Here is a 23993-nt window from a genome sequence, read left to right on the forward strand (position 1 = left end):
TGTGAAACAGAGGCTATTAGAGAGCTAAGTCTTCCAATGTATGAAATTAATATATATATATATATATATATATATATATATATATATATATGTATATATATTTTAAATCAGGATGTTAACAGCATATGCATGCTACTTAGAAACATGAATGTAAATATCAGAAAAAAGCTGAGTCGAAAGGGGTCACCTCTGGGGAGTGGAAATCACAAATGGGAGAAATGGGATGATGGCTGTTTTTGTTATAAGCCTTGTCTTTTTAAATTATCATGTGTAACAGATAAAAATAAAATTTTAAGCAAAGTATCTATCACAATGTTTGTCATAAAATGGGACTTTGATAAGAGTAGACATTTACCGAATCCCCCCACTTCCCACCACTGCTGTCCCATTTCTTGCATGCAGAAATGTAGATAACTTGATCCCTTCAAGAGTCTGTTCTCACCCTAACTAACAAAGCATCACAGGAAAAAAAATCCCAGTTTCGATGGATACTTTTATTATTTATTTCATAGATCACCAACTTCATCTCCCTCCCTCCTTACAATTGGAATTTCATCTTATTTCCATGCTGAGTAGCGAAACAATGACAAAGCTAATCAGAATAAGCTACTCCAAAAACAGAACTAAGCCAACAGCTTACTTTCTTTCAACAGGTAAATATAAGTATGTGCACTCTAGAATGCACAATGTTTTAGTCACTAAGAAATTCAAATGGGATCTTAGAGAATGTAGGCAAATCCAGGGTGTGGTAAAGATGAGCTGAGATGCTGTGCAGCTGATTTAAGGTTCCTGGTGCTGCATCTCTTGGCCACTAGCTGAATCTTGACATGGGGGAAGATTTTAGCTAATACCGAGTAGAGATGCGGAAAGCACTAAATTGACTTAGGGGATGTGCACAGGAACCAAAAGGCAGGAAAGTACTAAACATTGCTGAGCGCGTCCACCCCAGGAAGGACTTTACCTGTTTTTGAGAGAGCACACAGAGACAACATTAGTATAGGATCCACCAAGCCAGACCTGCCACGTTCTGTCTTCTCAGTAACATGTCAGCTCTTCTTGAGGACATATGGCCAGGAGTTAGGTAACTGACATATTGGGTCCCAGGTCAACTAGACTGTAACCTCTTTGAGAATAAGTCTTCCTATCTCCCCTCCCCACCTCACATGGATGCCAGAAGCTTTATTTGAAGTTCCTTGACTTGTACTACCCAGCTAAAAATGACTGCTGATGACACTATCTCCACTCCATTTTACCCACTTCTCACAGCATAACCCCTATCCTTCTCCCAAATAAGCCAAAAACCAGGGGAGAACCTCACCTTCCAGGAGCTCTAAACTGGCACCACCACCAGTGCTCACATGGCTGACTTTATCCTCCGTGTTCCATTTGGCACAGCAAGTGGCTGTGTCTCCACCACCTAATGAAAGAAAGCCAAGTAAAAAGGGGAAAGAAAAAAAAAATGATTGGCATCAAAACTGTAGGACAGTGTGCTCTACAAGCCCAAATGGTAGCTGACGAACCCCCAACTCCATTTCATTAAGAGGCTCCTCCATGAATTACATACCTGTTTAGCTCTCAAGATTTAAACAGTGCCAAGAAACCTAGGAAAAGTTATCATGTCCCTTCTACTTTCCTCTGATCAGAATTCTGCCACTTCCACTGGCATTAGCTTCATACAGGACCCCTTACCTATGATGGTGATGCAGCCCCTGGAAGTGGCTTTCACCACCTCGTCCATGAGGGCTTTGGTCCCTCGGGCAAAAGCTTCCCATTCAAATACGCCCACAGGTCCATTCCACACAATCTGCTTAGCCCTGGCAACAGCCTCAGCGTACTTCTTGCTGCTCTCAGGACCACAGTCCAAGCCCTATGGGGTAGAATCAAAGGAGAGGATGAGCTACCAAGAAAAGCTAGTTAGGCAATTACCACCTCCACCAAGACCAGAACTCAAGTCTGAACACCAAAGTTTCTTCTAGAACCAAGATACCCTTCAGTCCTTTAAAAACCTGTTCATGCCCTTTATGGAAGATCAAGTCTAGGAAAATCTCAAAAGTTATTTGATAAAAACATTATTAGCCACACTATGATGATTGTGAAGAACTAGATCAGTGTTTTCCAGCCAGGGTCAATTCTGCCCTTCCCCAGGGAGCACACGGCAATGTCTGGAGACATTTTTGGTTGTCACAACTTGCAGGGGGGTGAGGAGGGTGCTACTGGCACCTAGTAGCCAAAGATGCCTTAAACATCTTACAGTGCAACAACAGCCCTCCAGAACAAAATAAAACCTACCTGAGACGTCAATAGTGCCAAGGGTGAGAAACACTGAACTAGATCAGTGCTGCTCAGACTTTGGTGTACATCACAATCACCAGGAGGCCTTGTCTGAGCACAGACTGTTGAACTCCGCCCCCAGGAACTTGCTTTTTTTTTTTTAACAAATATCAAAACGATGCTAATGCTCCTGTTCTTGGGACCACACTTTGAGAAACACTGAACTAAAAAAAAACCCACATGACTATCAAAAGGAAAATGAGTAAGCAAACTAGTATGTCAACATGATACAATTTTATACAGCTATTAAAATGATAATATGTGAAGAACACTACAATCAACTATTGAAATTAAGTCTTTAAATATACATACATTTCCCCGCTTATAATCAGTATACTTTTAGTATCTTAATGTTTTCATAGAAATTTTTCTTACACAGGTTTCTAGGTAGCAACACAATCCAGAACAGCCCAAACCATGAAAGTACATGGCACCATCGCCAGCAGACAGTTAAGTACTTAATAAACAATAAATAAAGAAAAAAATAATGGTTTTGTCCCCACATTACTGATGAAGACAGCAGTAATCTGATACCATTGCTTTCCCCCATGGATTCTCCTCCAAGGAGGACTCACTGCAACATTTAGAGCCCTCTCTCACAGAGATCTGTAGAGGTACTTTTAAAAATGCTTGTTGGGCCAGTCTGGTGGCTCAGGTAGTTGGAGCGCCATGCTCCTAACGCCGGGGTCGCTGGTTTGATTCTCACATGGGCCAGTGAGCTGCGCCCTACAGCTAAGATTGTAAAGAACAGCTCTCCCTGGAGCTGGGCTACTGTAAGCAGACAGAGCTTGGCTTGGGCTACCGTGTGCTGCCATGAGTGACTGGAGACCAGTGTGAGTGGCCGGCAGCCGGCGAGAGCTGCTGTGAGCTGCCCAGACAACTGGCGACCAACTGCCTCAGCCGGGGGGAGTGCAAGGCTCATAATACCAGCATGGGCCAGGGAGCTGTGTCCTACACAACTAGACTGAGAAACAATGGCTTGAACAGGAGTTTGTGGGGGAGGCGGAAGAAGGGGGGAAAATGCTTGTTGGTTGGACGAATGAACGATACCAAATGTTTTTGTTCACTCATACTACCAACCACCCAAATGACTCACCATCCAGCCAGCAGGTATGCCTGAGGCCACAGTGGCTTGGCCAGTCTTGGCATTCTCATCAAACTTGTCAGCAGTGACAAAGTCAACAGGCAAGGTAATTTTCACACCATTCTTCTCAGCTTTGGACATCAGGTCTTTGACAATCTTGGCTCCCTCTTCATCAAACAGAGAAGTGCCAATCTACACAGGGGACCAAGATGGTGAACATCAGCCTCTATACTAAGAACATGACAACCTCAAAAAGCAGACAGGAACCAGATACAATACGATATAAAGGAACAATTCCAAGACAAAAGAAAAACAACTTGTCAAAATAAAAATGGGAGTTTTCAGGGCTCATGTCAGAAGCCGGTTTTCTTTTTTTTAATTTACATAAATTGCTATTTCTCAGAGAGCTATTCCATATTCAGTTGGCACTGGTTTCCTACCTCCATGTTGTTGAGCACCTTAAGGAAGGTAAAAGCCATTCCACCACCAATAATCATCTCATTGACTTTGTCTAGCATATTATTGATCAGTTGGATCTTGTCTGCAACTTTAGCTCTAGAAGGGAAAGCAAGAATCATCACCAAATGAACAAACAATGGACTAAGGAAGTGACAGTACACAGAGCCTGAGTTTTTATTTCAAGGCACAGGAACAGAGCAATATCCCACAAAGTGACAAAAGCATTGGCCAACTTTGCCCTATGTTTCTCCAACCCAAAAGGCTAATCCATTTCTAAGAAATCCTGTTATGGTGTGGCTCTAGACCAAGAAGGGCTAAGAAGACCCACTATTGTCTAAAGGAACCATGAATTCCAAATAAGTCTATTTTGCCCTTTCTCCCCCCATAAAATTAGAGGGTTAAGATTGCTACTTATACCTGAGGAAGATTGCTAACTGTGGGATTCCCTGAGCCCACTCAGAACTGTCTTAACCCTACAGCAGGGATCAGATTATATACCAAATTAATATATACTGAGCAAAAATACAGATATTGACACTCGTAAGTCTATGCTCAATGGCTGAGACATTGGCTTTACGGCATTCATTATTCTATTGGACCATTTGATTCAACACATTTAATGAGCACTTACTCTGTGCCAAAACTGTTCTAGGTCTCTGAGAAACATCAGTTGGCAAAAACAAAGATCCCTACCCCTTTGGAGCTTATATTCTAGTAGAGGAAATTAAGACAATAAATATAGGCATCCTTTCACTTCCCTATGAGAGGAAAAAGATCTAAACTAAAGAAAAACTAATTTATTTGAAATACAACCTTTAAAATCCCTCATATAAGTAATAGCTTACCTTCTAAACACATTCCTATATTACCTAAATCCCACTTAAATGAACAAATCGCCTTGGGCCCGTTTCCCTCTTCATTTAATAAACAAGATAAGATGATGGCTAACCTGTGAGAGACCCTATGCTAGGATTTGTGAAAGGGAGGTTCAAAATAATAGTGATGTGGGTGAATGGATGACAAGAGACTGTTTATCTCACTTGTAAAGACTGGTCATCACAAAGGGTAAGAATGGATTGACTGTTATACGAGAGGGAGGGAAGAAATAAGTAAGAAGGAGAAAACAGACTCCACCTCTTCTAAAAAATGTGGATATTCTATAGCTCAAATTCCCTACTTCTTCAATAAATTGATGTAATGAAAATAATAAGGAAGAGGGAACTAGTATTGAATAAAAGATACCTAAAAACCAAATGCAAAGCATGGACTTCATTTGGATCCTTATTCACACTAACCAACTGTAAAAAGACATTTCTGAAATTATCAAAACTTCTGAATACAGACTAAGTATTATTAGATGAAACTGTTAAATTTTGTTAGGTATAACAGGGTTGTTAATTAAAAGAAATCTCCACATCAGTTATGAGGCGCATACAGAAGTATTTTAAGTGAAATTATGACATCTAAGTCTTGCTTTAAAATACTCCTGATAAAAAAAGGATCAGAGGAGAGATGAAACAAGATTGGCAAAAATGTCAAAACTTGTTGAAGCAGGGTGATAGGTACCTGGGAGTTTATTATACTATTCTCTCAACTTCAGTGCATGTTTGAGTTTCCACAATAACGTTTTCTTAATAAAACATAAAATTTTCCCCAAAGTTGTTATGGTCTAAGGAGACTACACTGCAAGAAAGGTGGCAAAAAAAAAACCCTCCACGTCAACTTCCTTCCCCAGAACAGCTCTTTCAGGCTGAGTCTAAAACCTAATCATAACCAGTAGGTGACACTCACTCCCATATTCCAGGTCTACAGAAGGTTAGAGAACAAAGTCAGCTCAAATCCTAACCTCCAGTGAAGCAAAGATCAGAGTCTGACCTTTATAACCCAGTGCGCAAGAGGGGCAATGCTTCCAGGACACAGGTAACCTGTATCCACCTGAATTATTTTTAGGACCCTGAAACTGGACTCATGAAGTCTGGGGAGAAACTATGCTTCCTGAAATTGATACCCGACTCCAGAGTCAGCTTTCCTAGGGAAATGCTGAGTGTGTTCAGTCCTATGGAAGTAAGTAAGGGTCAGGGGCATCCAGCCATGAAGTCTGGGGAGAAACTATGCTTCCTGAAATTGATACCCAACTCCAGAGTCAGCTTTCCTAGGGAAATGCTGAGTGTGTTCAGTCCTATGGAAGTAAGTAAGGGTCAGGGGCATCCAGCCATAAAGTGGCTGCTACCTAGATACTCATGCCAAGGGACAGGAAGCTATCTGACCCAAGCAGTTAGGGACCCAAGCAGGTCCCTGTCTCTACCATCTAAAATTTATCCTCCTAGCCTCTTGACCCACAATTCTGAAATTTCTATTTTTAATTAAACCATTAGAATATAATTATCCATATGGTATTTTTCCCCATAGGAGAAAATATTAAATGGTATGTGATCTGGAGAAATGAGTTCTGAAAGATATATTAAATACACATGAAAAGATTTTCATAGTTTTTCCGTGCCAGACTGTATGTATGTAAAAGGCTCAAATGCCTCAAAATTTGTTAGATGAGAACCTATGGGGGAATCTTTCCCATTCTTCCCTCCAGAACCATCTTCTATCCTTTTAGGCGCCTTTTTGGCCCTGTTCTGTCCGAGGAAGCTGACCTGCATAGACTGTATCAAGGGGCTCCCTTGCCCTCTGGCTTGCAGCCAACAGGGGGTGGGAGGGGGTGCATCAGTTGGAGATTGAAGGGAGATTAGAATAGTTGTTTCCCTGGCTCATTCCCTGCTAGATGACTATCCCTACGTCTCTTGACCAAAGGCTACAGTTCCTATCAGCGGGCCCTGTCCACACAACTACTGTCTCTGGATTCTGCTAACCATTCCCTCCCTTTGTTCCTTCAGGCCTAGAGATGGTGATGGCTGTTGCCAGCCCCAGATTACTATACTATCCCTTGTGAGTGCCCCTAAAAGCTATGCTTTGTAGATAGTCGCTTTATTAAATTCTCCTCAGATACCCAGGTTGTGCTGACAATAAACCTCCCAATTTATGGCCTACTACCAGACCAACACACTACTGAAAGCATGATCTTCATACCCGCCCAGGATGGCCAGGAAGGGTCGCTCAGGGCTCTCCAAGGCTTTGGCAAAGTAGTTCAGCTCCTTCTTCATCAAAAACCCTCCAGCTTTCTGTGGTAGATTGACTCCCACCATGGAGCTAGAAAAGACCAGAAACATTCACATTTTAGTCCATCCCTACCAATTCCCCCAGTTCCAGAGGCCATCTCCTTATTGCTGAAATACTTTCACTTCAGAGATCCCTAAACAAAAACAGGTACAAGGCAAGATTTTTCACTAATAGTGCAGAGTCAAGGGGAACAAGTAAAAAGCAATGACTTTAAGCAGAATTTAATGTACCCAATTATTAGTCTTGAGGCTAAGGGTTTAACCCCAATAAATAATCAGCCAGTTGATGACAACAGAAGAGGATTCCACAATTTGCCTCCTACTAACAGCAAAAAATTCTGATACTAAATGTTCACAAAGGGCAAGCTTTACATGAAATATCCAAACTGAGAAAGAGCAACCACTTACTGAAGTTTGACAAATGGCTCCACAATTGTCAACATTTTTTATTTTTATTTCCTCTTTGGATCAGGGATACTAAACAAGAGCCACAGTCTAACAGGTAGCTCCAATTAGAGACTGAAGCCAATAGGATCCCAGTAAAATACAGAAATCTACAAAAGCAACCCAGAGCTCGGGCTGCTCGAGGAAATAGAGGACTACAGTGCCCCAGCTCATCATCAAACACGACTCTTAGTACCTGTGGGCCCGGTGAGCAGTGCCAAAAGCATCATTGACATATACATCCCCTAGCTTGGAAAGTGAAGTTCGGAAGGCTTCTATTTTAGCTGGCTCGGCTTTAACCTGCAGAGAAAAACAAAACATGGGAAAACCAACAACAGGAAATGTTGATGGCTGCAAAGACAACTGTAAAAGGATTTCATAGCAAGAGTCCTCTTTGAATATCTCTAAAGACCCTGAGTTGGTAGGACATCAATTTTTACAATTAGCAACAGGATCTGTTCTTTCTTCCAAATATTCCAGGTCTTTTGGTCATTTCTGCATGTTTCTGCTCTCCTTTGCCTTCCCTCAAATTGCAGTCCTAAGATTCCTGAACCATGGCTTAACCTCTAATCATATGAAGCTAACAACATCCCATTGGCCTCTCCCCAGCTCCTAGGAAAAGATTCTGATTATTCTTCCCTCTCCTTATCTTAACTCATTTCCTAATTTTAACACATTCTCCTTATAAGTTAGGATTCTACTTGATTCAAAATGCTAGCTATCAAGGCCTTTCTGCAAAGAGAAAGAGGCCCTCACACACAATCCTCATGAAAGCAACAAGGGCAGGCTGGGACAGAGAAGGCACATGGAAACAAGAAAAAATGACCCCAGAAGCATTTTACATTAAAAGGAGGTATTTTATATGGTCTTTTCTGAAGTTAGGCATCTGATAAAACAAAAAATAGAACTTTACAAAAAAGAGAGAGAGAGAGAAGAAAACAGGGCTTTGAAATGTCAGCTCCCTACCCAGGGACCCAGTGCAAAGGGGAGAGAAAGGAGAATGGCAGGATGAACAGAGGCTCTGGAAGGAGACTAAGCAAAGATGCACAGAAAGCCAGAGGAAGGGAGGCAGGGCAAAGAAGAGTACACAGTATGGAGCAGACGTTCATTTTAGTCACTGCCCACTCGCATCCTCCTATGTATCAAGATGAAGGAAGCTTCCACAAAGAACACGGGCTTTCCTCCAATGACCCAAAGAATGCAGGGTCACTAACGCTGAAACTAAAGACTGTAGAGCCCCCATAATCTCTCTAGAATGGAATAGCATCTGCCACTGGGGACTGGAAGATGATTAATGTAGTAATGAAAACACTGCCCGAATGGCACGAGACCTGGGTACTATGTCCAGCTCTGACACTAATTCACCATGCAACCTTTGCAGGTGTTAAGTATTTTATATTCGTCATGTCATTTAATCCTCAGAAGTCCTTCTGAGGCAAGTATATTATCAACCCCACAGAGTTCAGGTGGCTTGCCGAAATCACACAGCTAGTAAGTGGCAGGGCCAAGATTCAAACCCAGGCGGTCTGACTCCTGGGTTTTTGCTTAGTCTCTGTAACTATTGCTTCTCTGCTATTGTGTAAGCTTTGGCAAGTCTCCCTCTACCCTTGAAATGTTCTCATATATTGAAAAGGCATGATAAAAAAAAAAGGCATAATAATCCCTCTGTTTAAGAACTGTTTGAGGAAAAATGGCAAATTGAAAGCTCTTCATGAAATAAGGGGCTATAAAATCAAAACTACAATGAGATATCATCTCACACCTGTTAGAATGGCTATCATCAACAAGACAAATAATAACAAGTGTTGGAGAGGCTGTGGAGAAAAAGGAACCCTCAGACACTGTTGGTGGGAATGCAGACTGGTGCAGCTGTTTTGGAAAGCAGTGTGGAGGTTCCTCAAAAAAATTACGAATAGAATTACCATATGACCCACCAATCCATCTCCAGGGTATCTACCCAAAAAGTCTGAAAACATTTATCTGTAAAGACATACGTACCCCTATGTTCATTGCAGCATCATTCATGGTGGCCAAGACATAGAAACAACAAAAGTGTCCTCTGATAGATGATTGGATAAAGATGTGGTACATATACACAATGGAATATTACTCGGCCATAAGAAAAGATGAAATAGGACCATTTGTGACAACATGGATGGATCTTGAGAGTATAATGCTAAGCGAAATAAGTCAGACAGAAAAAGCAGAGAACCATATGATTTCACTGATATGTGGTATATAAACCAAAAACAACAAAAGAACAAGACAAACAAGTGAGAAACAAAAACTCATAGACACAGACAACAGCTTAGTGGTTACCAGAGGGGAAAGCGGGAGTGGGGATGCTAGAAGAGGGGGTCAAATATACGGTGATAGAAGGAGAACTGCTGACTCTGGGTGGTGAACACATATTGCAATATATAGATGATGTTTTATATAAATGTACACTTGAAACCTATATAATTTTACTCACCAATGTTACCCCAATAAATTTAATTTAAAAAGTGCTATAGAAATTAATAATAATCAGAATGCATTTCTCATTTTTGATCTGCCAATAACCAGAAGGAAGATAATGCTCCCAAAAGACCAATGCAGGTACATTGAATAAAGGAAACATTTTATGTCCTCACATTGGTTTTTTTATCCATTTTAAACTCATCACTGGATCCTGAAATTTTAAGCATTGAAAGCCACTGGAGACTAAATGTAAAGTTAACTAACTAAAAAGTCGCAGACTAGCAGACCACTTCCTGAATAAAAGGTTTCACCTCAATTTGCATGTTGCCGCCTGTCACTTCTAAGCCTTAGAGTCTGTGCAGCTTGAGTTTCAGTCTAAAAGGGCACCAAATTTTAGGCCAGCATGTGACTCCTACTATTATAGTAAGACCATGCCAAAGGCAGGGCTTGCAGTGCTAAGAAAAGAAACTGCTTGAAAGCAGGCACTCGGACAACCTTAAGAAATGTCAGAAGTACAAGAGACTGAGACACTAGCCTCAGACCATCTTATTCCCCAAGACACTAAAGACCTTAAGATTGGAAAAGCACTCAAAGAGTGCCTTCAGCTTCCTTTCTTCTAATAAGGCAAATTCTAAATCATCCTTAAAGAGTCAGCTTTAGCAGTTAATATTTGAATTCTGGTGGTCAGGTCACAGTAATGTTTTGTAGGTTCTCTATGGTTGCTTTTTGAAAATTTTTTGGGGTTCTTTTTTAGGGTGGGTGGGTGTGTGTGTGTGTGTGTGTGTGTGTGTGTGTGTGTGTGTTCGTTCCTATGGTTGCTTCTGCACAACAGCAGGAGTTGAGCAGTTCCAACAGAGACCATATATGGTTGGGACTGACTGTATGGCCCACAAAGCCTAAAATATTTACTGTCTGGCCTTTTACAGAAAAAGTTTGTTTATCTAATGGACTGAGCTATAGAGAAAGCCCAGCAACAGAACCACTGCCTCTAACTTTAGTCAAATGACTGCCTTTCTGAGACTTAGTTTCTTTATGAAATGATACTTGTACTTCCTTATCTTAAAGAAAAATTCGAAGAAAAATGTTTTACACTTAAGAAAAATGCCTTAAATCCAAGGCAATTATTATTATAACCATCATTTACCAACTACAATCAATTGTCCCAAATAGTCCATTTCCACTTGACTTTAGGAAAGTACTTTTCCTGCTCACACAATTATTTTATAAGAAAATCCCAATCATATGAAATTTAATTAGTTTCAAAAATACCAAGCTCAAGCTTTAATTTCCCTTGTAAATAATACAGATTGTCCTTCCATTAGCACACTAGGGCCTGTTGCTTAGAAAAATTGTTCCAGCCTTGACAAACAAAAAAAATCTACCCCTGACTCTGCTTGAGGAATACCTTGTGTAGTGTGGACACTCACCCGCACAACTATCTGTGAATGTCTGCTGTCAGTACTTGGGAATCACAGCTTACGCTTCAATAGAATTATCACATACTGTCAGAAAAAATTCTCATGTATCATAGGCTAGGTGTGGAACAAAGGAACAATTAGAAGTAGCATCTTCTCTGAATATTGAATATTCTTATACCCAAACAGTGTTCACATATTTTTCAAAGGTATTTCCTAACCCCTTGAGCATAAAGAGGGCTTCTGAGATGCTGGCAATATTCTATTGCTTGACCTAGGTGATGGCTACACAGGTGTTTACTTTGATGATTCATCAAGCTGTGCATTTTATATGTATACTTCAAGAAAAGATATCTAAGGAAAAATAAACATGAGCTTCCTCTATTCTTCAATCACAGTCCTTTATAGACTCAGCCATCCTCATCCCCACTAATGTCAAAAATCACAGATCCTAACCTTGTTCCCAGAAGCATCTTTTCCCTTCCCTTCTTCCTCCACATGAAAGCGAAGGTTTTCCAGCAGGATGACAGACCCAGCAGCTGGGTCAGCACAAGCTTTCTCCACTTCAGGGCCCACACAGTCCTTCAAGAACAAAACATGCCTGGGGAGAGCACAAGATGGAGACACTTGAGCAGTCTGAAAGTTAAGAACCAGTAACAACATGTTTGACAACATCTGTCACACAGTCCACCAGCACGAGAGCCTGGCACTCACCTGCCCAGCAGAGATTTAAGTTCTACAGCAACTGGCTCCAAGGAGTATTTGTCAGGCATGGGGACGCCATCAGGCCGGCCTAGGTGACTCATAAGAACAACTGACTTGGCTCCATTGTCCAAGCAGAATTTGATGCTTGGAATGGCAGCCTTGATCCTGCAACCAAAAAGAGACAGCAGGTACAGCAAGGTTATTCCTAGGAATTAGTGGGAAATATTTTATTCATGGCCTCATAAAACATAAGGGCCTTTTCTTCTCCAAATTCCTTCAGATCTACTTTCGGCAACTCAATGATGATCCTCAGGCTCATGTTCAGTGCAAGAAGTTAACTGCGATGCCAAACCACCAACTAGGATTGTACTTTCTCATGTTCTGCCCTTTGTGGAGGAAAGAGGTAACATAGCTAGCAGGCCTGAAGCTGCTATCTTTTGAAGGACCCTCTTGCAAGGTTGACTCTTGGCTGGTGTCTAGAACTTGACTTTTGAAGCTGTCCCTCAGTTCTTTAACTGACAAGGGCCACTCACTGTTCCTAGACCACAAACAAGGCCGTTTATGCTGAATACCTACTTCCCTCTGGGTATCTGGAATTTTGGTAGTTGCTAGGTAGAGGGCACCTACAGGACCGGCTCCCAATAAAAACCTTGGGGACTGAGTCTCTAATGGGCTTTTCTGGGCAGAAATATTGTACATAATTACTGCATTTTTCATTGCTGGAGAAAGGAGCACACTCAGTATATCCTCTCACAGGAGGGAGAGGGCATCAGAAGCCCACGCATGGATTTCTCCAGACTCTGCCTGTGTCTTTTCCTCTTGCTTATCCTGTCATGCATCTTTTCACTGTAATAAACTTAACAGTGAGAATTATATGCTGAGTCCTACAAGTCCTAGCAAATCACCAAACATGTAGATGGTCTTGCGGACCCTGAAACACCCCTCTTATGTGACTGGAAAAAATATAAAATCTCTAAATCTTGAAATCATTAAAGGAAATTTGGGGAGAGTTGTAGTAACTTTTCTGCACTCATTACAGATCCTAAGTCACTTTTTTATGTAGGAAAATAATATATATGCATTATAGAGCATATGGTTTACATGATGCATCACATTTACTACATTACAGTATAACCAAAAAATTATTAAACTTCCTTTAAACATTATTTCAAATTTTTGTTACAAGCCTGATACTAACTTTCCATTTTTGCCAGTCTTTAAGAAAAAAAATTGATAACAAAGAAAATCATTTATGTATTCAACAAATATTTATTGAATGCTTCTTTTGTGCCAGGTACTGTTCCAGATTCTGAGAATACAACAGTAAATAAAACAGTCTCTGTTCTCATGGAAGCATAATTCTAATGATGGGAGAGATAACAAACAATAAACAACTAAAACATATCTACCTCAGCTGGTTATAAGAGCTATGGAGAACAGAAAGCAAGACAGGGGGACAAGAATGATTGGGGAAGAGTGGTGGAGGGGATTTTAGATAGGGTGGCCAGAGAAAGTCTCTCTGATAAGGTGACATTTCAGCAGAATATGGAGTAATAAAAAACCTAGTTATGTTTCTAAAATAGCATATGCTATTTGGCAGATATAAAAACTCATTTATACCAAATAAAGAGAAAACATTTATCAGGTCCAAAGTCTGCCCAATGAAGCCAAGGGGTATCCCTGACTGGCAAGTTTTATTATTTCTAATGCTTCATTTTGTTAATCAACTCCATGGATTTCTGAAAATGAAAGGATCTACTCAGACATGTTTCTCTGCTTTTTATTCATAAAATACCTTGATAGGCATATTTCCGATCTTTTCTGTGTGCTACAGAGAATAATGAAAATCAAGAAGAGTCAGAGCTGCCTTGTACCATTGTACAGCAGAAATGTGCTTGGCAGATTGTCAGGCTCTACTCTGGGGCCCATACCTGAACATGCTCTGGGTATAGACCTGCACTGTCCAATATGGTAGCTGTCAGCCACATGTGCCTCTTGAATACTAGAAATGTGACTAGCCCAGGCTGAGATGTGCTGTAAGTGTAAAATACATGCTGGATCTCAGAGACTTAGTAGGAAAAAAGTTAAGTGTCCCTTTGATTGGTTTATTGATTACATATTAAAATCATTATTTTGGACGTACTGGATTAAATACAATATATTTCTAAAATTAAGTTCACCCATTTCTTTTTACTTTTTTAATGTGACAACTAGAAAATTTTAAATTACATGCAGCTCATATTATATTTACATTAGCCAGCATTGGTCTGGAAAGCATCTTTCCAGGTCAAACCCTTCACTTAAAATTTAAAATAGGTGAAGGGATTAAGAAGTACAAACTGGTAGTTATGAAACAGTCAATGGGATGTAAAGTAAAGCATAGAGAATACAGTCAATAATATTGTCATAACTGTGTATGGTGCCAGGTGGGTCCTAGACTAGTCAGGGGATCACTTCATAAATTATATAAATGTCTAACCGCTATGCTGTACACCCGAAACTAATATAAAATAATGTTTAATGTCAACTGTAAATGAAAAAAAGTTAAATCAAAACATTCTTTTACAATCTAGTCAAGGGGCAGCCGGTCAGCTCAGTTAGTTAGAGGGCAGTGCTCTTAACAACAAGGTTGCCGGTTTGATCCCCACATAGGCCACTCTGAGCTGCGCCCTCCACAACTAGATTGAAACAACTAGCGGATGGGTCCTAGAAGAACAAACTTAATAAAAGTTTTTTAAAAAACAACAATCTAGTCAAAAGCAAAAGCAGTACTACCATCTAAAATTTCTGCTTCTGAATCTAGGAGCCAAGACATTTGAAGCAGCCTAAGCAGACTGAAAATACTACTTCTGAAGTCCTTTCCCTTAAGTCAAAGTTCTCAAAAACTGATTTTATCTGGGCCATCTGGAATAAGAGCTTGTAACACTACATGTAAGCTTAATAATTATTGGTATTAAAAAATCCTTCTTTTGCAGAGTTCTTCATTTTGCAAGGGAAGCCAAGTAACTTTAAATTCTGACATTTTTTAAAACATGCATAACCCCAAATTCTTCAAATTTTCAAAAAACGGGGGCAGAAAAAACATCACTTTAATTTTTTTTTCAATTTCTACATTCTCATAAGAAAACAGAACAGATGGTGGGTTGGTGGAAAGCCAAGATCATATGGCTTAAGTTACCACAGTTCTACAGTAAGAAAGGAAAACCATTTCATCCCTTATACCCATATCCATGCACATAAACCTAGCTCAAGGCTAAGCAGGGACCTTACCTCTGGTTGTTCGTTATCTGGTTGTTCTTCATAGGAACATTGAAGTCCACTCTAAGAAAGAAACACAGTTTCAGGTTCAGAGCCATGATCAATGTATTGTTTCCTCAAAGATTAGAAGCACTTTTAGTGAACCAGTTAAAAAAGTTGGAAGTTCAAAACTCACCTTAAAAATAATAAGCGGTATTAGAAGACAAGATAGTGGTTAGTTATGGGGAGGAGGGTGAGAGTGGTGACTAGAATAGGACACCAGAGGGGGCTTCTGGGGTTCTGGTAATGTTCTATTTCTTAACCTGGGTGATTGCACAAATATGCTCATTTTGTGATAATTCTTTGAGTTTATGATTTGTGCCCTCTTCAGTATGTATCTCATACTTTACAAGAGAATTTTTTTTTTAAATAAGGGGTGACCAGTTAGCTCAGTTGGTTAGAGTGTGGTGCTGATAACACCAAGGCTGCTGGTTTGATCCCCACATGGGCCACTGCGAGCTGCGCCCTCCTTAAAAAAATAAATAATAAAATAAAATAAAAAATAAAATCTAACTTAAATCATAGGAACCAGCCCTAAAGAACTAAGAAGTTAAATCCTGTCCCATCTAAAAAGATTTCTATGTAGGCCTAGCATGACAGTACCTAATAATAGTGGCAGCTGGAGGTATGAGGGGTAATAACGAACACATCTTGATTCTGATTCCTTTGATATTATTTCTGGGTCCTAATGAAGCTAACATCACTCAAAAGAAAACATAATAGTAACTAGAAAAATAAAACACATCAAGAGAACACACTTTTTGGAGAAAGCCTGAGGCCTCAAGACCAGACAGAAACCCAGTGTCCAAGACCAAGTTTACACAGTATCTTTCAAGCCAAACAGGAAAAATAAGATGGCCTCTTTCAAAAAAGCTCGAGAGGAGTGAGTGGAACACATGACCTTGCCCACCAGACAAACAGGTAATTAGAAAGGAAGTGATCAGGATGGTACAAGCAATAATTTACTGCAGTCTCTTTCTTAACCAGCAGATTACTGCTTTACCATTTTTAAGAACGGTAATTTCTTCCCCCTTCTTCTGAACTCCTTGGAACCTCAGCCTACTTCAATCTGACTGAAAACAACAATGTGTGGTAGCTTTTTGTAAGGTCTAAGTTTTGTCTGCTAAGATCCTTTTTTTTTTTTTTGGTATTTATAATTGCTCTTAATCATGATTTTTTTTTTCTTTAAATTTTATTGAGGAAGGGGGGAAGGGGTACAGGACTTTATTGGGGAACAGTGTGTACTTCCAGGACTTTTTTCCAAGTCAAGTTGTTGTCCTTTCAATCTTAGTTGTGGTGGGTGCCGTTCAGCTTCAAGTTGTTGTCCTTTCAGTCTTAGTTGTGGAGGGCGCAGCTCAGCTCCAGGTCCAGTTGCCATTGCTAGTTGCAGGGGGCGCAGCCCACCATCCCTTGTGGGAGTTGAACCGGCAACCTTGTAGTTGAGAGGACGTGCTCCAACCAACTGTGCCATCCAGGAGCTCAGCGGCAGCTCAGCTTAAGGTGCCGTGTTCAATCTTAGTTGCTTGGGGAGGAGCCCACCATCCCTTGCGGGAGTCGAGGAATCGAACTGGCAACCTTGTGGTTGAGAGCCCACTTGCCCATGTGGGAATCAAACCGGCAGCCTTTGGAGTTAGGAGCATGGAGCTCTAACCGCCTGAGCCACCAGGCCGGCCCCCTTTGAGGCTTTGAAGCCTGGCACTGATCACTCCTCTCTAGCTATTAAAGAAAGTCCTAGATGGCATCTTCTTCCAATATAAGGCTGTTCTGTCTTCATTGCAAAACTGTTGTTCAATGTAGCCACCTTCGTTAATGATCTTAGCTAGATATCCTAGATAACTTGTTGCAACTTCTACATCAGCACTTGCTACTTCACCTTGCACTATATGTTCTGTTACTTCTTTCCGTAAACCTCATGAACCAACCTTTGCTAGTTCCAAACTTTTCTTCTGCAGCTTCCTCACCTCTTTCAGCCTTCAAAGAATTGAAGAGAGTTAGGCCCTTGCTCTGGATTAGGCTTTGGCTTAATGAAATGTTGTGTTGTGACTGGTCTGATCTTCTATCCAGACCACTACAACTTTCTCCGTATCAGCAATAGAGCTGTTTTGCTTTCTTATTATTCACGTGTTCACCGGAATGGCACTTTTAATCTCCTTCAAGAACTTTTCCTTTGTATTTACAACTTGGCTTAAGTGTTTGGCACAAGAAACCTAGCTTTTGACCTATCTGTTTTTGATATGCATTCCTCACTAAGCTTAATCATTTCTAGCTTTTGAGGTAAAGTGAGAGATGTGCAACTCTTCCTTTCACTTGAACACTTAGAGGCCATTTGTAGAGTTATTAACTGGCCTAATTTCAATATTGTTGTCTTAAGGAACAGGGATGCCCAAGGAGAGGGAGAGAGATGGGGGAACGGCTAGTTGGCTGAGCAAGTCAGAACCCACACAATACTTAGTAAGTTTGCTGTCCTATATGGGTATAATTCATGGCACCCCAAAACAATTACAACAATAACATCAAAGATCACTGATCACAGATCACCATAACAAATATGTTAATGAAAAACTTTGAAAGATTGCAAGAATTACCAAAATGTGATAGAGACACGAAGTGAGCAAATGTTGTTGGAACATGACACCTGCAGACTTTCTCAATGCAGGATTGCATAAACCTTCAATTTGTAACAAAAACGCAATACCCATGCGATAAAGTGCAATAAAGCGAGGTATGCCTATACTCCAATCTACTTCACTGAACAGCAGCCTTTCCAAAGATGGTTTGAGGGAATAATTCTATATTCAAATATTTTAATTAAAGAAAGTCTTCAAAAGTAAAGGCGGTACATAAACGTCTGAAGAAATACACTCTCCTTAGTTTCAGGTTACTCGATTCTGATTCTGACCATTTTCTTTAAATATCCTGAACAAGGCCCTCGCCAGCCTTAAAGTACATTCCAAAGAGGCTACAGTATCCCATTACCACAGGTCATTTTCTCTCCCCTACAGCCTCCCAAAAGGCCTGTGGTCAAAAGGGCTAAGGGCATGAGGCTGAGCATAAGCCACCCCTCACAGTGCTGCTCCCTACACCCAAGCCCTTACAGGGAGGAAATTCTTTGGGCAAAAACACTCAAGACTCTGTCTCATCTACCTAACCAAACTGCCATGGCATAGCATACTGATGAGAATTGGACTTGTACTCTCTCCTCATTGCCTATGGATTACCTCCCGTTATCATCTCCTAGACTCAAGGACAGCTCTGCTTTTAGCCCCTCCCCTCTGTGGACTCTACCATAGAACCTGCTCTTGCCTACCCGTTCCACTTGTTCCATTCTACATAAGATCTGCACCCTTTCCTTTCCCTCCCTGAAATACTCCCAAGCTTAACCTTAGGCATGAAGTCAGATATCAATCACTACACACCTATCAGAACGGCTGAAATAAAAACATAATAACACCAAATGCTGGCAAGGATGCAGAGACTGATCACTCATTCACTGCTGGTGGGAATGTAAAATTGTGTGACTGCTTTGGAAAACAGTCTGAGAATTCCTCAAAAGATCAAGCCTATGACCCAACGATTCTACTCCCAGGTGTTTACCCAAGAGAAATGACAGCATATGTCCCTACCAAGACTTGTGCACAAATGTTCAATGTTCGCATCAGCTTTATTGGTAATAGACCCAAACTGGAAACCCAGGTGTCCTTCAGTGGGTGAACGGCTAAACAAATGGTGGAAAATCCATACCATAAAATACTATTCAGCAATACAAGGAATGAACTATTGATGCATTCCACAACTTGAATAAATTTGAGGGCATTATGCTGAGTGAAAAAAAAGCCAATCGCAAAAGTTAACACACTGTGTTATTCCACTTATATAACAGTTTTGAAATGACAAAATTTTAAAAACAGAGGACAGATGAGTAGTTACCAGAGGTAAGAAATGGAGGGAGAAGGGCCATGACTGAAGGGTAGTATAAGGGAGATCTTGGTGGTGATCAAACAAAACAGTTATTTTGTATTTTGATTGTGATGGGAGTTACACAAATCTACACATGTAATAAAATAGCACAGGACTATATTTTATTCTAAAGTCAACTTCCTACTTCTGATATTATAGTATAATGATGTAAGATGTAGCCAATGGATAAAACTGGGTAAACACAGAACCTCTCTACTATCTTTGCAACCTCCTGTGAATCTATTACTTCAAAATAAAATGTTAAGGGCCGGCCCGGTGGCTCAGGCAATTGGAGCTCCGTGCTCCAAACTCCGAAGGCTGCCAGTTCGATTCCCACATGGGCCAGTGGGCTCTCAACCACAACGTTGCCGGTTCAACTCCTCGAGTCCCACAAGGGATGGTGGGCTCCGCCCCCTGCAACTAAGATTGAACACGGCACCTTGAGCTGAGCTGCCTCCTGGATGGCTCAGTTGGCTGGAGCACGTCCTCTCAACCACAAGGTTGCCGGTTGGATTCCTGCAAGGGATGGTGGGCTGCGTCCCCAGCAACTCACAACAGCAACTGGACCTGGAGCTGAGCTGCGCCCTCCACAACTAAGATGGAAAGGACAACAACTTGAAGCTGAATGGCACCTTCCACAACTAAGATTGAAAGGACAACAACTTGACTTGGAAAAAAGTCCTGGAACACACTGTTCCCCAATAAAGCCCTGTTCCCCTTCCCCAATAAAAAAAATCTTTATAAAAAAATACAAAAACAAAAAATAAAATAAATAAAATGTTAAAAATATTGATTTAGTTGGAATGTCAAGTCTCGATCACCTGAAATCTCAAGAGTCCCGGCCAGTTCCATTAAAAACTCTCAAAGGAACCATGTCCATCCTTGATTCTTTGTCCCTGACTGGAAAACTGAAGTATTATGGCAGTCGTTGAGACTGTTTTTCCCTCTGCTCTCAGTTTTTCCTCTCCGTTTCTCTTCCACATCAAGGCTGCTGCTTAACAAGTTACAACATGTTAGAAAAAAAAGCAGTGAGGTTTAAAAAAATGGGGTGGGGGGGCGGAGAAGCAAAAGGGGAGTGCTTCACAGTCAGCAAAGCAGTATGACTGGTAACCTATGAGAGGAAGGAAATGACATCGCAAAAGTAGGCAAGCAGGAAGCTTACTCAAAGGTAAGGTCAACTGATGTCCTAAAAAACTGAGGTGGAATCTGGTAATTATTCAGTCAGAGGTTTCCGGCTATCTAAAGTTCCCTCAACAAATCAATTTCCCTTGGCAATCAAAAGCCGGGGCCAGAAGATTCAACTAACAGGGCATCTGAGAGGAGGCAAGTGAAGCAGCCACTACTCAGGAGGCCCCCACTTGGGAAACACTGTCAGAACCACCACACAACAGCACTGAAACAAAAAGAAATCTGAGCTGACAAGGCATGGCTGCCTAGGCTTTCCAAAAAGTAATGCTACAACGTTACTCTGTTCAAAGAGACAGTTAGTAACCAGGGAACAAAGTAACTTCCTGTCCTCAGGTCAAGTAAATAGAATTCATCCAGATTGGGGGGTGGGGGTGGATTATTGACTACAACCTTCAGCGGACAAAAGGTCTGTTTTAACCTGTCCTTCCGTGTTCACTATGTCCCAGTATTCAGGGGATCTGGCCAGTAGCCAAAGAGACCCAATTCTAGTCCTGGCTGCGCCACCAATTTGCTAGTTCAGTGACCTTGGACAGGTCATTTTCCATCAGCAAAACAGGACTAGCCAATCATTCCAGGGCTCGGGGTTAATCTGTGTTGAATGAAACTTTGAACTCTTGGGCAGCAAGATATTTCATATTAGGTCCAGAGGGAGAAAAGATAAGCACCTCCTACAGTCCTACTCCCAGCCAGCCCAGTAACCATATTTTGCTGTGTATAATGCGCTCCCACATTTTTGGCCCAAACTTTCAGGGGAAAAAATGTTTCGTTTTAATTTTTTAATTCAAATTTTTATTTGTTTACATTTAGCTACCTGACTTTTGTATTATAATAAATGTTAGCATTTATTTTTTTAACATATTATGGTACAAGAAATTTGATGTACCAGTAACAAATTTATGATATTTACGCATCATAGAAGGCCAATAACTCTTCATCGTTGCAAGTTCATTGTAAATTCAACAAAACCAATTATTGTATTCCAGGGTATTATTTTGCATATGGATATTGTTGATTTCTAGAGTTACACTTTTAACTCATTAACATAAATAAAAACATTTACACAGATTTGGAATTAGTATTACCCATGTATAATGTGCATCCTTATTTTTCCCTCACAAATTTGGGCCAAAAAGTGTGCATTATATATGGCAAAATAGAGTAACTTCTCAAGCCAGTTTCCCAGGGGAGAGAGTTATAAAGCCCCAAACTGCACTTGTAGGAAGGCCACCAGCCTGATGCCCCATCTTTTGTCTTTCAGATGGTCCATGCACCAGGTAAGGTCAGTAGAGGAGATGGGAGGAAATAATTAAAACCTAAGATCTTGTTGCATTCCAATGTTTGTCTACTTGTCCTGTTTGTCACTGGATATATCCCCTTTCCTTAACATTATCTGAGGGGTAGAAAGGGCCCTTGTCAATACTAGGATGGCTGTAATTCCTACTTTGTCCAGATTGCAAAAGCCTAAATCATTTGGGAAAATGTGGAACACCAGGTGTTTCTCATGGCCATAAACTATTGAGTTCTTCTGACTATTCCCATAGCAAGGCACAGAAGGTCACTTGTAAACTAACAGTGGCCATAATGAACTTAGAGGGAAGGAAGAGCTACATGAATTCTTAGGGTGCCCATACAGTTCTCTAATTAATAGTGCCTTCATGTGTTTAAGCCTAGGGTAAAGGGAGATCCCTTATCGCCTTAAATGTCTCTTAATATCCAAAAGGTGTCCTCACTTGAACCAGCCCATATCGGGAAAGGGGCTGAATCACCATTCACATGCCTCCCCATCCATCAATCACTTCCCAAAAAGGACAAGAATGCACAATGCTATCAAAGCAATCCTTTATGGCCCCCCTAAAAGCACCACCCTTGGATCCTCTCAAGGCATATAACAATCAAATACATCAGTTACATACCTAACTATCCTTCTGCACTTTGCTCCTGGCATGCACAAATGTACCACACATTACAAAAAGAATAAATGTAAAAGCTCCATACACCATACTAGTAATTTGGGTAGATTAGGGAGAAATCATGTTGGTTACGTGACCAGGGATCCACACGTGCAGAGTAAAAGACTCCAAAGTGCAAGGGGAGCCCTCCCCATTTCTAATATCCGGCTTCTCTAGCTACCCCTGAGGGTGAGGGTGGAGAACAGCAAGAATGAGTAGCCACACCCTGCTCTACCATTACCCAGCATGTGTCACAACCCTGCCGGTACAAACCCCATCGCCTGGAGTCCAACCACACCGTAGGGCAGCCGAGGCCTGTTACATAAGTTCTGCAGGGCCGCCTCCGGTGCGCCCCGCCCCGTTTCACTCTCCTACCCCAAATGCTTTAGGGGGGGTCTACTCCTTAACATCTAAATCAACACCCTCTGGGAAAAATTTCCTCTTGTGCAGGGACCTTTGAAATGCAGGTCGTTTATCATTTGCCTAGGATGGTAGAAGACCGCAGGGAAGGGAAACTAACAAATGACCTTTCAAGGTCCCTGCCTTGGGGCCTAGGGATTTGCAGGCTAAGCCTCAGGTCCCACATCGCCGACTGGGAGCTGGAGGCGACGGAACCGCAAGGCAGGAATAGGAAAGACGGCAAATTGGGCCCCAGCAATCTGAGCCTTTCCTCGGTGGGTCTACGCCGAAAGGGAAATTACGGCTCGCCTCCTGGGCTGGGGAAAATGAGGTTAGAAATTGTCAAACCCGGGCAAAGCCTCAGCCACAAAGGTGGGCAGCCGAGCCTAGGATGGCCAGGACCCAAAGGGCCGAGCCAAGGGCTAAAAACAACTTTGGGCAGGCGGGGAAGCAAGTCGGCCCTGGCCGGAGAGGCTGCGGCAGAGCCCCGAGGGCGTGCGGGCAGATGTGCAGAATTACCTCATAACGACCCGCTTTCCCTTCACGTTCAGCTTGTCCAGAGTCAGCTTGTTAGAGAGCGACATCTTGACACTATAGCAGCGGTGAGAGGTCGGAGGCTCTAGACAGCGGGGGAGACGGCGGCTGACTCGCGCTGGTGGTAGCGTGCAGAATGCCGAGTTCCGCGCGGGCCCCGCCGCCCCGCCCCCAGCCCCGCCCCTTCCCGGCCGCTTCTCCCAGGGCGCCGCGCACAGCAGCCGCTATTGGAGGCATCCCAAAGGCGCCGGTGCGCTGCCATTGCTTCGAGGCGCTGTCCGTCTGTGAGGGAATTGGTGGGACGTGCGCCTAGCATTTGTCACGTCCGGCACGCAGCGAGCAGCTGGGAGTTTTCGTGACTCAGGGCTGGAGCGGGAGGCGGCACCACGGGGCCCCCTGGTGGAGGAGAAGGGAGCCGGATGGCGCCACGCAGCGACACGGAGAGAGTGAGAGGCGAAGGTTGCGGCCTAGGTCCCACGCGCTTAGCAGCTGCAGCGCCCGGCAAAACCACGACAGCCTGGGGAAAAGCGGCCCACCCGCACCCCATGGAATTCCGGGCATCCCTACCAGGATCGACGCAAATGGCAACTCCTTTTGGAAAATT

The 23993-nt window shown here is 42.0% G+C and overlaps 1 protein-coding gene across 1 annotated transcript; it reads right to left on the reverse strand.

The window, feature by feature from the left end:
* Positions 1-759: 759 nt before the first annotated feature.
* PGK1 (phosphoglycerate kinase 1) lies at positions 760-23553 on the reverse strand. The gene is made up of 11 exons (XM_033116159.1): positions 23375-23553; positions 15336-15386; positions 12075-12230; positions 11817-11961; positions 7682-7785; positions 6953-7072; positions 3856-3970; positions 3428-3607; positions 1690-1867; positions 1319-1417; positions 760-961 (listed from the first exon to the last, which is right to left on the reverse strand). Exons 1-11 carry the CDS (start codon positions 23437-23439, stop codon positions 921-923), a joined length of 1254 nt encoding a protein of 417 aa, XP_032972050.1. The 5' UTR covers positions 23440-23553; the 3' UTR covers positions 760-920.
* Positions 23554-23993: the final 440 nt, after the last annotated feature.

Source organism: Rhinolophus ferrumequinum, chromosome X, assembly GCF_004115265.2.
Source record: "Rhinolophus ferrumequinum isolate MPI-CBG mRhiFer1 chromosome X, mRhiFer1_v1.p, whole genome shotgun sequence".
Taxonomy (NCBI): Eukaryota; Metazoa; Chordata; class Mammalia; order Chiroptera; family Rhinolophidae; genus Rhinolophus; species Rhinolophus ferrumequinum.

Excerpts from the sequence above, each read along its gene's own strand:
- PGK1 (XM_033116159.1), bottom strand. The coding sequence starts at position 23,439 with ATGTCGCTCTCTAACAAGCTGACTCTGGACAAGCTGAACGTGAAGGGA. Across the intron at positions 12,231-15,335 it reads CAGATAACGAACAACCAGAG|GATCAAGGCTGCCATTCCAA; the intron begins GTAAGGTCCCTG and ends TTTTGGTTGCAG. Across the intron at positions 962-1,318 it reads CAGTTTAGAGCTCCTGGAAG|GTAAAGTCCTTCCTGGGGTG; the intron begins GTGAGGTTCTCC and ends TCTCAAAAACAG.